The 15,230-nt window shown below is 48.3% G+C and overlaps 1 protein-coding gene across 1 annotated transcript in view; it reads right to left on the bottom strand.

The window, feature by feature from the left end:
- The window catches only part of SYCE3 (synaptonemal complex central element protein 3), a 30,234-nt gene extending 17,190 nt beyond the window's left edge, over positions 1-13,044 (bottom strand). The window contains exons 1-2 of the mRNA XM_082738766.1: positions 12,540-13,044; positions 1,693-1,801 (exon numbers count right to left, since the gene is read on the bottom strand). Of these exons, the coding sequence (XP_082594892.1) occupies positions 1,693-1,801 (109 nt within the window). The 5' untranslated portion in view covers positions 12,540-13,044. The remainder of the gene's footprint in view (positions 1-1,692; positions 1,802-12,539) is intronic.
- Positions 13,045-15,230: the final 2,186 nt, after the last annotated feature.

Genomic DNA, 15,230 nt, shown 5'->3' with positions numbered 1-15,230 from the left:
TCCCATGCGCTAATCTCATTCCTTGACTACACCTGGCTTTCCTTCACTGGCACCCAGCCTAGGCTATCTCTTCTATAGGCTTCCTTCTCCTGTCTGCCTCCAACACCCCTGGCTCATCTGTCCAATCTCAATTCCTTCCCGAATGCTCTGTTCAAAGCCTCACTTGCCTCCCCAGTCAACCTCTCTTTTTTTGTTCCCTCTGTAGCGCTTGGTATATACCATTATCAGCATCTTCCAGATTATAGTTTTAATATAAAATTGAAATGTGTTTTGGGCACCTGGGTGGCTCAGTGGGTTAAGCCGCTGCCTTCGCTCAGGTCACGATCTCAGGGTCCTGGGATCGAGTCCCGCATCAGGCTCTCTGCTCAGCAGGGAGCCTGCTTCCTTCTCTCTCTGCCTGCCTCTCTGCCTGCTTGTGATCTCTGTCTGTCAAATAAATAAATAAATAAAATCTTTTAAAAAAATGGAAATGTGTTTTAATTTACATATTTAAATTATAATTAGCCATCTTGATGTCTGTTTCCAGCCCCCTACCTACTTATTCTAATGAAGGAGCATCTCTATTTGGCAGCTCTATTCAACTTTATTTACTTATTTATTTATTTGAGAGAGAGAGCATAAGCAGGGCAGAGGCAGAGGAAGCCGGAGAAGCAGACTCCCCATCGCAGGGAGTCTGATGCAAGGCTTGATCCCAGGACCCCCGGATCACGACCCAAACCAAAGGCAGCCACTTAACCAACCGAGCCCCCCAGGTGCTCTGGATTATAGAACTTTCTAAAAAGGTGTTTTAAAAATATAAAAAGCTTTCAAGTACATAGACCAAAAAATGCAAATATTTTAAAGTAGGAACTTTCTAAAGCCCATTGTAATAAATGGAGATTATTTGCAAACTAATAACGTCCTTAAAAACAGGTTGTTTCTCATTTGAGTAGAGTATGCATACTTTCTAAAATTTGTTTTATATTAGTATTTTCTTTAATATAATTTAGGCTTACAAATTAGAGAATTATACATATTCTGGATTAGAACGAAATAAAGAGATTATAATGGGGGGTGGCCAGCTCAGTTTGTGGAACATATGACTTGATCTCGGGGTTACGAGTTGAAGCCTCACATTGGTTGTAAGATTACTTAAAAATAAAATCTTTGTAAAAGTAATTATAATGGTATCACTACTGTGGCTGTTTATCACTTAACGGAAACATGTTGAATAACAGACTAACATTCTTTTCCCAAAACGGAGAAATTTGTTCAACTCCACTGCTGCTTTATTCCACGGAACTAAGTGAACCTCCCATTTCAGCACCTCATCTGTCTTAGCACTATTACTCTGAGTTCTGTGTTTAAACAACTCATAGAAAGTAAGTTCTAATTCTGTTCACAGGTGTTATATTGTTTGTCATTCGCTAAGTATTTGAGCTTGGGTCTGGTACTGTGCCCAGTTACAAAAAAGAAATCACCGTTTCTGCCCTCAGGAGAGTCCAGTCGCAGAGATAGGATACAGACACACATAAAGTAATGAGAAAACACTGCGAGGCGATCTTTGGTGGTAGGGTCCAGCTCTGTGGTAGAGTCGTTACATGGCGTAGAAGCTGAGCGGTGCTCAGGGAAGACCTTGTTAAGGCAGCTGATTTGAGCTCAGAAGTGTAGGAAGAATTTGACCTACTGGAAATAAGGGGGGAAACAACCTACCTGAGATTTTCTCCATCTCTTCCAGTAGCTTTTCCAAGTCTTTATTCAGGTCTGACAGCATTTTCAGCATGTTGTCATAGTTTCTTTCTCCAGGGTCAGAATCAGCCATCTAGGCGGTACACAGAAAGAAGACGCAGTGAGAGAGATATCAGGGTTTCGATTTCTCACGCCTGGAAAGGCCAAACCAGAAATCTGAGGTCATCTTTAATTTCTCCTTGTCTTACTATCCTGACATAAGGGGTCACTGAAACTCACCCATTTTATTTGTTCACGGAATATTTACTCATCTGTGGGTCAAGAAGGCCCAGTGCTTGGGAGTAGTCAGTGAACGCTACCTTTGTGGAACTTGTAGTCTTGCCCAGCTCTTTAAAGACTTTATCCTCCCTCTCTCCAAGGCTGCAACTTTACTTGAGGTCCATTCTTTTATCCACCATTGAATAGATTGACTGAGCATCTACTATGTGCCAGACATCTACCACGGCTGTGTAGATACTGTGGTATATTTGTGGGTCCAGACAGATAAAACCCATGCTCTCACTGAACTTCCATTCCAGGGGGAGACACAAATAATAAACAACAGAATGGTAAAGATACCTTCAGTTTGTGGTCACTGCACAAAGAAAACAAAACAGCATGGTTTAATAAAGAGGACCTTTCACGGGGAGGGGTGCTTTAGCTTGTCAAGTCAGCCAAGTCCTTTCTAATGAAGCAGTATTTGAACTGACACTTCAGTGGTAAGCATTTTAAAGATTTTATTTCATTTTACTTATTTGAGAGAGAGCATGAGCAGAGAAAGGGGCAGAGGGACAAGCAGACTCCCCACTGAGCAGGGGGCTTAATGTGGGGCTCAATTCAGGACCCTGAGATCATCATTTGAACTCAAGGCAGATGCTCAACTAACTGAGCCACCCAGGTGCCCCGACACTTGAATCATAAAAAGAGCTAAGGGAAGACAGAAAGAATGGGTCGAGAACAGCTGGGAGTGGTCTTCATGTGTTTCAAAGCATGGAAAGAAAGTACAGCATGGAGTTCAGGAGCAAAGTGGTATAAGGTGAGATCAGTTCAGTAGGCAAGAATTTTGGTTTTGAGTATGAGGAAAAGCTATTGGAAATTGAGAGCAGGAGATCATGCTTTAAGAGAATAACTTCAGCTGCCATGTGGAAGATGGAGTGCTATAGAAGGCTGAGAGGAGGTAAGAGTGGGAGAACCAGTTAGTTAAGAGAGCACTAGAATGGTCTAGAGGTGGAAGTAGCTTTGGTTTAGGGTCGTAAGTAATGATATCAATGGTGAAAAGTGGAAGGGTTCAGGCTGTATTTTAGAAGATGAGCCAAAAGAATTTGGAAAGGGATCTGATATGTCTATGTTTGCAAGGGTAAGTGGTGGGAAGAGAAAAATCAAAATGACTCCTAATTTTGATGAGAACAACTTAATACATGGTGGTGCTATTAACTGAAGTGGGGAAGACTAAGAGAACAGATTAGAAGGGAAACGAAATGCTCTATTTTTTTAAAGTTTTATTTATATAAGTAGTCTCCATGCAACATGGGGCTTGAACTCACAACCCTGAGAGTAAGAGTCACAAGCTCCACCGACTGAGCCAGCCAGGTGCCCCCCAAAATTCTCTATTTTGAGTATGTTAATGAGAGATGCCTTTTAGACCTGTGAGTAGAGATTCAAATAGCCAGATGAATATATAGGTCTGGAATTCAGGAGAAAGGTTGGAGCTAAAAATACAAAGTTTAGAACTAATGGTGCACGCTCTCTTCACCTTTCACTTGGACAATTTTCATAAACTCCTACCTTCCTGCTTCTGGCTTCATCTTGTCAAATCCGTTTTCCAGTTCACCTCCTGAATGACCTTATATAACATGCAAATCTAACCATGTCACTCTGTTAACAACCCTTCAATAGCTCGCATTTTCTTTCAGGATAAAACATAATCTCTTACTACATATGTAAGATCCTTAATAACCTAGCTCCTGACTCTTCCCATTCTCATCCAGTTCTGGGTTGTGACCAAGTAACTGAAGAAAGCCTTAAGAGATCTCAAATTAAAATCTGTAAGAGTTGTGTATTTCCATGAGACATGATTAGAAAAGATCCATGAAAAAACATAAAACTCTGTAAAGTTAAAAAAATTTACAGATTTCTTATAAAAGAGCTAAAGAAATTCAAAATGGATTAAAATCATTCTATCATGTAGATGGTTACAAAATCTGTGCAAAAGCAAAGTAGATAATGACACACTTCATATCTAAGTTGTGTGGCCACTTGCTCAATTCATTAATTTATATGCTACCTGTTATATTCTTTTACCCACACATTCAACACGTATTTATTGAGCACTATTTTAGACTCTGAGAATACAGCGGTGAACAAAACGGGTTAAAATTCCTGATTTCATGGAATTTATATTCTAGTGGTGAGAGAAGAATATGAACAAGATTAATAAGTGAAATAAATATAAGGAGGGGACAGGTACCAAGGAAAAAAGTCAACCAGAGATGGAGGGGGGAACAGTATGTGTGAAGGGGGGGCTGTAATTTCAATAAGTGTACGGCCTTGTTACGATGAGCACAGGGTGTTGAATGGAAGTGTTGAATCACTATATTATACACCTGAAACGAACATTATGCTATATGTCAACTACTAAAATTTAAATAAAAACTTAAAAAAAAAAAAAAAGAAAGGAGCAAAGAGTTGGAGAAAAAAGAGAGAGGCAAACCAAGAAACAGACTCTTAGAGAACAAACTGACAGTTGCCAGCGGGAGGTGGGTGAGGGGACCGGTTGAACAGGTGATATCAAGGAGCGCTCTTGTCATGAGCGCGGAGTCTTGATTGAAAGTGTTGAATCACTATATTGCACATCTGAAACTAACATTATACTGTATGTTAACTAAATGGAATTTAAAGAAAAACTTAGAAATAAATAAGTAAGTGTGCACTGAAGTGATTTTGACCAGAGACTTGCAGGAAGTGAGAGAAGGGGCCATACAGATACCTGGGAAAAGTGCATCCCAGGCAGAGGAAAGAGTAAGAACAGAGCCCCCGAGCTTGGAGTTAGCTGGGTGAGCTGGAGGAAGAGCAACGAAGGCTATAGTTGGTTCAGAGAGAGGGAAGGGGAGAGTAGCAGAAAATGAAGTAAAAATGTGGGGGAGTAGAAGTATGGTGGACCCTGAGGCCACCAAAGAGACTCTTTTTCTTTGGGTGAGATGGGAGTCTGGGGGGGTGATAATCTGATTGACATTTTAATAAATCACTAGGTTGAGAGTAGCTTCTCTGGACCCAGGTGGAAGCAGGGAGACTAGAAGCCCACTAGAATAATGCAGGTGAGAGATAATAACAGCTTGGATTAGCACAGAAATGATGTAAGTAACATGAAGAGGATAACTCAAGGTACGTTTTGAGGGCAGGGCCAACAAGATTTGCTTAGTCAGTGTGGAGTTAGAGGCGACACGAAGATTTTTGGCTGACAACCAGAAATGGAGACACCGTTAACTGAGATGAGGGAAAAACGAGAAGATGCTGGGTTGTGCGGGAAAGAAAGAACTCAGTTTTGAACATGCTAAGATGGGTGATGGGTATTGAGGAGGGCATGTGCTGTGATGAGCACTGGGTGTTATACTTAGTGAATGAATACTGAACACTATTTCAAAAACTAGTTAAGCATTATACAGTGGCTAACCGAATATAGCCAAAAGAAAAAGATATCTATGAGGCATCCAAGTGGGGATGCTGAGTAGGCAACTGGATAAATGAATTCAGGACAGAGTAGGCTAAAGACAGAAATTTAGGAGTCATCAGCATACAGATGCTATCTGACACGAGGCTGGGTGAGATCAAGGGAGATAATACAAACGGAGAAGGGGTCCATCAAGTTTGGGGAGATGCAAAGGAACCAGCCAAGGAGACTGAGGAAGAGAGGCCAGAGAGATAGAAGGGAAGCAAGTCTGGACTCCTAAGTCAAGTCCAGACTCTCAGAGAGTCACTGGACCCCAGCTAATGTCCTCTGATGACATAACATCTCAACAAGCTGAGAAGACAACTCTAGAGAGTACAAAAGAAAGGAACCCCCAAAACTGTATGGGATAAAATAGGTGTTTCCTTAGTGGGTGAATAGCTTATAATGCTGAGAAGGTAAGGAAGTAAGGAAGAGCATAAAAAAGAATTTCTGTGGCGCCTGGGTGGCTCAGTGGGTTAAGCCTCTGCCTTCAGCTCAGGTCTTGATCTCAGGGTCCTGGGATCGAGCCCCACATCGGGCTCTCCGCTCAGCGGGGGGCCTGCTTCCCTTCCTCTCTCTCTCTGCCCTTCTCTCTGCCTACTTATGATCTCTCTCTGTAAAATAAATAAATAAAATCTTAAAAAAAAAAAAGAATTTATAGGGTGCCTGGTGGCTCAGTCGGTTAAGCCTCTGCCTTCAGCTCAGGTCATGATCCCAGGGTCTGGCGATTGAGCCCCACATCAGGCTCCCTGCTCAGAGGGGAGTCTGCTTCCTCCTCTCTACTTGTCCTCTCTCTCAGGTAAATAAAGATCTTTAAAAAGTAAAATTCCTGTGAATATTTGGTAGTTTATGCATTTCTATGTTTAAAAGAATTTGGCTTGTTAGAGTCAATAGGTCAGTTCCGTTGTTCTGGTTTAAAATGTGAAATTGATTATGGGTTATAATTTTATATATTTTTAAAGTTTTTATTTATTTGAGAAAGAGAGAGCACACAACTGGGGGGTGGGGGATTAGAGCAGAGGGAGAAGGATACTCCCCGCTGAGCAGGGACCCCAACATGGGCACAATTCCAGGACCCTGAGATCATGACCCAAGCCGAAGATAGGTGCTCAACTGACTGAACCACCAAGGTGCCCCTGATTATGGGTTACAATTTTTAGTCAAAATCTGTTTAACTTTACAAAGAGGCTTAGAACATTTAGGAGAACCTGAAGTTCACCATATTTATAAGTTTCACTTATGATACTTAGAAGAATTATTTAAGTGGGAAGGTTTGTTGTTAAGACAGCTGAGGGTACTTGCAAGACTCTATAGTGCTCGTCCTGCCTCAATGATGGATTGTCCACACAGAAACCAGGGCCACAAGGTCAAAGTAGTCTGCAATACTAAGCCCCCACATGGAGAGCTCCTTTTCTGGAGTCTCCCAGACCTGTGATGGACCTTACGAGAATGGGAATTAAACTTTTGTTAAACCAAACACACACACACACACACACACACACACACACACACACACGAGTTTAAGTTTGTAAATGGAACAAAAACATAATGTTATTACTATTTAAATTTGCTAGACTTAGAATAAGATTGAGTTTAGAATGAGGGCGCCTGTGTGGCTCAGTGGGTTAAGCCTCTGCCTTCGGCTCAGGTCATGATCTCAGGGTCCTGGGATTGAGCCCTGCATCAGGCTCTCTGCTCGGTGGGGAGCCTGCTTCCCTCACTCTCTCTGTCTCCCTCTCTGCCTACTTGTGATCTCCCTGTCAAATAAATAAAAAAAAAAACCTTGAAAAAAAAAAAAGAGTTTAGAATGAGATAATTATTTAGAATAAATAATCCAATAATGTAATAAACTAAAAATAATCTAATAATCTAAATCTAGTGATTTAGAGCATAAACTTAATTGCTCAAGAAAAACTGGATTTTTAATATTACTTATGTTAATAAAATAACATTACTTTTTAAAACCAAAGTAAACAATCAAATGCTCTTTCCTCTGTCTAAATAATGCCTTTAAAGTTACCGGAGCTCATATTTATCAATATCTAGCCATGTCCTCATATTTACTCTAAGCTTCAGTCATATCCAATATTTGGTAAATTGGGGTATCTACCATATGCCAACTAAGGACTACAGAAAAAAGGGATTAAAAAATAAACAGGTACTCAGTGCTGTAAACAAAGAAATAAGTCTGGCAAAAAGAAACCTGTTGTAAAGCAGGGTTCTTTGAAGAGCAATAGCCATTCATCCAGATGTCCTTGCTCGGTTTCAAATCAAAGCCTTCAAATATAAAATGGCCCCTATAGCCAAGTCATTGAGAACTCTGCAAACAGGTTCTCTCTTAACCTCCATGTGTGTACACATATTATTCTACTGCCTGAAATACCCTTCCCTCACGCTCTCTTGTTTTTAAAGACTCCGCTCAAGCGTCACGTCTAGAAGGCTTTCCTCACATTTCCCATCCTCAGCTCTGAAGGTGGCATCTCTTTTACATTTCAACAGCTTCCGCACCTCTTCCAGCCAGACACTGTTCTAAGCATTTACACCTTTAGAGGAACCCTAAAAAGTAAGTACTATTATTGTTCTAATTTACAGATGAGGAAAACAGGGCTCAGAGAAATGACCAAAGTTGCCCCAGGTCAGACAGCAAAGACACAGATCTAAGAACTGGGCCCTGAGAATCTGGCTCCAGTCTGTGCGCTCACACATTACACTCCTGGTATGCAATAAATTCTTGATAAACATGTGAGTGAACGGAACTAACAAGGTGTAGTAAGCAACTAAAGAACAACTTGTGTGTACCCTGAAATTCCAGGATAGAAGGCAGGCTCTGCCATGTATCGGCTGTGAAAGGCTGGCAAGGTCCCCTATCTCCTTAAGTCTCAGCTTCCTCTTCTGTAAAATGGAAATAATAGCTCCTTTGCAGGTGATTGTGAAGACACACACAGCTGTGGGGATAGCAGACACCCACATTCACCAAATGAAATAGTTGGCAGGACTCCATGTGTAACACCAGGTATAGACAGAGTAGCTGCTCAAAAAATATTTTATGTTAAGGAGGTGAGAAAGAGATGTGAAGTGAATAACATAAAAGCTAACATGTATTTCATGCTTAGTATGTGTCAGGAACCGTGTAAATTCTCAATGAGCACTGGCTGATTTCACAACCATGGAACAAAGTAAGTGCTATTACTCTCCCTGTTGTGCAGATAGGGAATCTGAGGATTGTGGAAGGATCTAAGCGAAGTCACACAGCCAAGCAGCCGCAGAGCCAGGCTGGAGCACAGTCCTGATTCTAGAGGCAGAGCTCGTTAGCACGCCATCTTCTCACGGCTGCCTCAGACAATACTGGTCGGCTTTGAGCCTGACTGTTGGGAGGGATGGAACAAAGGGGGTGGAGGGGTGGAGCGAAGAGGCTAACAGAGAGCTCAGCTTGGGGCAGCTTGAGTATGTGGTGCCCGTCCAGGCAAAGCTATCCAACAGCTGAAATCCAGGGTTAGAGCCCTAGAGAGAGGGTAAACTGAAAATAGAGATTTGACGGTGTTTAAATTATGGGAAAAGATGAAATCATTCACAGTGACTGTGTAAAAGAAGAGAAAATGGACTTGGAAGAAGCTCTTAAATATCAGCCATTAAAAGCAGAAGAAAATGAGCCCATAAAAGACACTGATAAAAAGAAAGTAGAGAATTGGGGTGTATGTAGTTGAGACCAACAGAAAAGAGGAGGGAGGGGCCAGTTAATTCATTTAGTCAACAAATATTTATTGAACATCAGGCACTGTTTTGGGTGCTAGGAGTATACTAGCGAACAAAAGATAATATTTGCCCTTGTAGAGTTTACATTCTAGTCAAGGGAGATAGGCAATAAACACATAAATAAATAAATATAGAAAATATAGAAATATACATAAATATATTATATATTTATATATAATATATATTATTTATATATAATATATAAATATATAAATTTATATAAATATATAAATATAGAAAATTTGAGTTGGTGATAGAAAAAAAAAACAAGGTAGGTTACAAAATAATGGAGTGTCAAGAACTACTCCATCTATGGTGAACTATGGAAATCCCCTTTGAGAAAGTGAGTCTTCAAATAGACTCAAGAAAGTGAGCATGTGAGCCCTGCGGGTACCTCAGGGAAGAATTCTATGCCGAGGAAACAGGGATGAAGAAACCTTCAGGCTAACTGTGCTTGAGAAGGACAAGAAGGCTAGAAGTGCTGGAGAGGAACGAAGGAGGGCAGGAAGTTAGGAGAGAAGGATGAGGAGCTGGGGAGGATACTGCAGTTTCTACAAGACTTTGACTTTAATTCTGAGTGAGCGGAGGACATATTAGAGAAATTGGAGGGAGTGACACGATTTGAATTATGATTTAAAAGGATTTCTCTGGGAGCGTCTAACTCTTGGTTTCAGCTCAGGTCATGATCTCCGGGTCGTGTGTGGGGTCAAGCCCTGGGTCCACGCTGGGTGTGGGCCTGCTTATGATTCTCTATTCCTGTGCCCACCAGCCCCGCTTACACACATGTGCTCACCGTCTCTCTCTAAAACAAACAAATATGTCAAACGATCACTCTGGCTGCAATGCTGAGAGCAGATTGGGATGGGGACGGTGAAGCAGAGAGGAGGCTGTGGCAGAACTCCAGGTAAGGGATGACAGGGCTTGGACTAGAATGTTAGAAGTGGCAGTAGTGGGAAGTGACCGGATTCTGAATATGCTGGAAACATGGAGCCAACAGTATGTGCTGACATCCAAGTAGAAATATGTATCTGTAATGTTGTGAAAAGCCTGGCTGAATATCTGTATTGAGTCACTGGGGTACAGATGACACTTAAGGCCATGGGACTAGCTGAGGTCTTCTGGGCAGTGAGGGTGGATGGAAAGGAGATTGGAGCTCTCCAGATTGGGAATCTGGGAAGAAGAGCAACCAGCAAAGGAGACTAAAACTCAGCAGCAGGTCTTGGAAGTCAAGTGAAGAAAGTAAACAAAGAGTGATCAATTGTGTCTCACATAAAGTAGCATAAGGAAAAAAGTGACCGTGGATTCGACAATCAATCTGAAGGTCACTGGCAAACTTGACAGAAGCTGTATTCATGGGGCAGCAGGGACAAAAGCCTGACCGCAATATGTTTACAGAGAAGGGAAGAGAAGTAAGTAAAACTTGTGTGTTCTGGTTCAAAGAGAAGCAAAGAAAGGGCCACCAGCTGGAATGTCATGTGGAGTTACAGGTATCTTTTGTTTTTAAGTTGGGAGAAGTTACAAGAGGCCCAGTGCATTTAAGACCTTTTATTTGGGTGTCAGGTCTCAGTGAGTAACTGAGTAACAGTAACAATGATAACAAGAATTCCAAGAATAAAGAATTAACAGAGCATTAGGCAAAATAGATAGGGCATGCAGATTCAGTTGAGACAGGTAGGAGAAACGGGCGATAAATGAGCGGATGATAGAGGGAAGGACTTCTCTTTTTTATTCTACAAAGGCAGAGACTTGCCTGACTTTAGGTTTATGTGAAAGAACTTAGTTGAACAGAGAAGGCTGAAAACAGAAGAAAGGGTGCATGGTGATGGTGCATGGGCTGGGTTCAGACAGGAAGAAGGTCACTTTACCCTAGAAAGGGTAGGTAAGGGTCCAGGTGGTCCAGGTTCAGACCTGAGGTCTCTGGCTCACCCACAAATGGCAATGAAAAGGTTCTTCTCCTACCAGACATTCTTGGTTTCAGGAGAATGAGACGGGTTTGGCAAAGCTGAGCCCCTCACTAGAGGCACTTGGATATGCAGCAGAGAAGCAGTGGTTGTGTGGCTGGGGACACATGGCTGCACAGGACCCTCGGGACTCTAGGGTAGCACAGAGAAAAGGGATGGCGTGTAGCTGGCTTGGGACTTTGAAATGAGTGTGGTGGCTGGGCAAAGTGAGGGCACAGGGAGGAGAGTGGATGAAGAGGCGTGAAGATGATGGGTGGGGACAAAGCAGAAGCATGGAGCCCTGTAGTTGGGGGGCAGGTGGATGGGGATGGAGGTTGCGGCCAGGGTGATGCTGGGTTTCCCAGGTGGGATGAGCAGATCCAGGGAGAGGGGATGAGCTGGGGTGGAGGAAGACCACGGGCCAGGAGTCCACGGCTTTCCTTCCTGATACGGTTGCCGCAGGGGAGCAAGGCCAGGATGGGAAGGAGGGTGAGTGCAGTGCCGAAGCCCAGGGGAATGAGAGCAGCCGCAGACCAGTGGGGTTAGGAGCGCAGGGAGGACCGGCTGAAGAAGCCCTTTGGGTGTGAAGGGCTGGAGGTCCCAGGGCTCCTGGGGAGTGGAGACCCCAGAGGTGTGCAGAGCTCAGGGGCCTGGAGGCCTGGTCGTGGGCTCAGGGTCTTGCCTGGTCTGAAGCGTTGGGCAGAGCCTGGGACCCCCCGGAAATGAGAACTGGGAAAGGACAAGTGGGGCTCTCGGGCCCAGGCGTGGGAGCAGCACAGGAAGGGCATGTGCATGGGTGGCGGGGGTCCTGCGTCGGAGGAGGAGGGTGTGGGGTGTGGGGTGCCCCGTTCCAGGTGTGGGGGCAACAGCGGAGGGGCCAGGTCGTAGGGAGAGTTCAGGCTGGAGCTCGCAGAGTAAGAGGTCTGGAGATGTGGGGTGACGGAACTGGGGTGAAAGCGGGTTTGGGAGGTGAGGAGGCCTGGGGGGGAGGGTGTGTTGGGGCGGGTCTGGGGGGCAAGGAGACTAGACTGAGGAGGGCTGTGGGAGGCGAGGAGACAGGGGGGAGGGGGTGTAGAGACTGGGGCAAGGGTCGGGTGTGGTGGGTGAGGGTGGGGTGTCGTGGCTGGGGCCCGGGGTGAGGAGGGGTGTGAGGGGATGTGGGGGGGCGAAGAGCCTGGGGTGACGGGTAGAGGAGGAGGAGACTGGGCTGAGGGGCTTTGGGGCGCGAGGAGACTGGGGTAAGAACGGGGTGTGGGGGGCAGGGGCTGGGGTGACAGGGGTGTGGGGGGCGGCGAGCGGCCCGTGGCGAGGGGACGGGCGAGAGCTGGATACCGGGTGAGGCGGCGGGCACAGCTCGGGACGTCGTGGCCCCGGGGGCGGGGCCGGAGGCGCAGGGAGGGCCAGGGACCCGTGGCTGGACGGGCCTCGCTCACCTCAAGCACCGCCTGCGCTCCTCGCGTGGTGGTCCGCGACCCACTTGTGTGGTGGGGAGCACGCGGCCCGAGCTGGCCACGGAACCCCGCCCCTTTCCGTTAGCAGACCCGCCCCCTGGAGATGATTTCTCGCCCTCATTGGCCAGTGTCCCGATGCGGAAGGGGCTGGGCCGCAAACACGTGAGTGTGCCGCCCTCTGGCTGGTCCCGAGTCTCGGCCTCGAGGTCTCATTGGCTGGTCTCCAGAGCGGAAGGGGCGGGGTCGCCGCGGGGGCTCTTGCCCGAACTTGGGGTGGCTGAGGCGGAGCGAGAGCGGAACTGAAGGGAGGGTCCTCTCGTGGACCTGCCGGTTGTGCTCTTCTCCGCGGTTCGCCGGCGCAAGGCCTTGCCCGCAGGGCCCGGGCCTCCTGACCACCGCGTCCCCAGCGTCCGGGACAGCACTTGGCCCAGCAGGTGCCAGGAAGCGTTCGTTCTGGCCCAGACGCGCTCCGTCTTGGCGACGACCGCGCCTGCTGGACGTCGAGGCAGCTGTCCGCCCCCAGGGACCTGCGGCCGCGAGGAGAGCGCCCCGGCGGTCCCCGGGTTAGGGGTCTCCCGGGCTGCCGGCTGCGGGAGCGGGAGGGCGCGGGCTGCTCGGGCGAATGACGGCCGCGGTGCGGGGGTCGCAGGGCAGGGACGTCCCCCGCTCAGAGCCGTCCAGAGGGTGGACTTGAGCGGGCTTGGTTGGGGGGAGGGGAGGGCGGAAGGGGCGGGGTTGGGCCCGAGGGCGAAGCCGGGCCGGGCCGCGGGGCGGCGGGGGCGAAGCGGCTTCCGGGCCGGGGCTCGCGGCGCGGCGGACACGGGGGAGCCCGAGCGTCCTGCCGCGGCCCGGGAGGCGCTCTCGCGGGCGACGCCGGCGGCGTCAGCACAGACGCGCCGGGACGAGCAGGTCCCGTGAAGCCGACGGCCGGCGCGTGGCAAAGCTTCCTTCCGGCTCGGCTCCTCGGACGGCGGGTCGGCCTCGCGGGTGAGCCGGACGCGCGACGCGCCCGCAGAGCCCAGGCCCCGGACGCGCGGGGGCTCAGCCCGGCCTTCGCGGGGGCCGCTGCTCCCCGGCGTCTCCCGGCCGGACTGTGTCCCCGCCGCGCTGGGGGCCCTGGCCGGCGGGGGTGGTGCGGGCGCTCCGTGTCGCCGCCAGGCCCGACCCTTGGCCCGACCCCTTGCCCTCTTCCCCGTGAGCCCGCGGGGCCACCTGGGACCAGCCCGAGGCGGGCCTTTGGTCAGCGCCTGAGTCGTGGTGCGGGGCAGAGCCCTCCTCTCAGCCGGGCGCCGAGGCCCCCTTCTGCCGCGCTAAGCCGCGAGGGGGTCGCGAGGGGGTCGCGACGCGCCTGTCCCTCCCTCCCCTCCCCCGCCAGCCTCGACCCGGCGCCGACCCGCCAACCCCGGGGCTGCAAGTAGCGTATGGCTCTGGGTTGTCGCTGAGGTTTTCGCCTTGGGTCGGCATTATGGTTTCCCTTCTTACCTTTTTTAACCAAGAAAAAATCCGATTAAAAAAAGAAAGAAAGAAAACCTTGAATTTCGGCATTAACGGAAAGCCAGCTTTTTGGAAGGCGCTGCTCACTGCTCTCCAAGGCTGGGGGGCTGGTGTGCCCAGAAGCCTACCAACCCCACGCAGCCCCCCAGGGTAGGTGACCCAGGTGTACCCTCTGTGGCCTGGCTGCGAAGAGATTCTTGGGATTCCAAGAAAGTTCTGGTGCGGAACGGAACCCTCTGGGGGCCGAGACTGAGAGGCGATCAGGAGCCTCTGCCCTGGGAGTCCCCTCACGGGCTCGCTTTCCAGCTGCTCTGGGAGCCTGCTTCGTCTTAGTTTTCGGTTTCTGTCTGGAGGACTTTGAGCCCGCTTCAGGAATACCCCCTACGGGCACATCAAGCTCCACGTGTAAAAATCTCATCTCATCACTCAAGCACCCAGAGCAGAAAATGGGAATTCTCTTCCATGCCTGTCAGGTGTCCGGACCTACACTGACCTTCTGCGTCCTGGGTCTCCTGTCGGGAGTGTAAGTCCCGTCATTTATCCCAACCGCGCCCCCCGGCCACCCTGCCGAGAGGGACAGACAGGTTCTGTCCTCACCGCCCCCCCTCCCCCACGTTGTTCTAATGTCATTCTGGTTGGCCAGAATGATCCCATGAAGATTTGGGGCAGACTAGATCACCCTCTGTTCACCTCAGTGGCTTCTCCCGTCATTCATATAAGCCAGAGCCCGGCGTCTGAGGCGCTTGAGGCCCCGATCCACCTGTCCCCTCCTGCTCCCTGCGCTCCCTCCACACCAGGCCCAGCCCCTCTGGTTCTGTTCCTGCAGCCGGCTCCTGCCCCCTGGAAGCTCTGGCCCTGGCTGTCCACTCTGAGCCCTCCCTCCCTCCCGGTCAGTCAGATAGCCCCGCTCAGGAAGTCTGCCTTCCCAACCCCGTCTGAGACTGCCACCCACCCCGCCATTGCTCCCGCCCATTACTTTTCTCCTTAGCACTTATTACCATCTGCCTTACCATATAATTTACTCATTCTTCTTGCTTAATGCCTGTCTTCCCACTAGACTCTACGCCCCAGGGGGAGGGACTGTGTTGGCCAGTTTTATTCACTGCTGTATGCCAGTGCCTAGCCGATCATAGCACTAAATAAGTACTAAGTGAATTATTCCAAAAGGCTGCTGGTTCC

Source organism: Mustela nivalis (assembly GCF_964662115.1).
Source record: "Mustela nivalis genome assembly, chromosome: 7".
NCBI classification, from domain to species: domain Eukaryota; kingdom Metazoa; phylum Chordata; class Mammalia; order Carnivora; family Mustelidae; genus Mustela; species Mustela nivalis.
The sequence above is the reverse complement of the archived record's forward strand: the minus strand, read 5'-3'. Positions and strand labels throughout refer to the sequence as shown.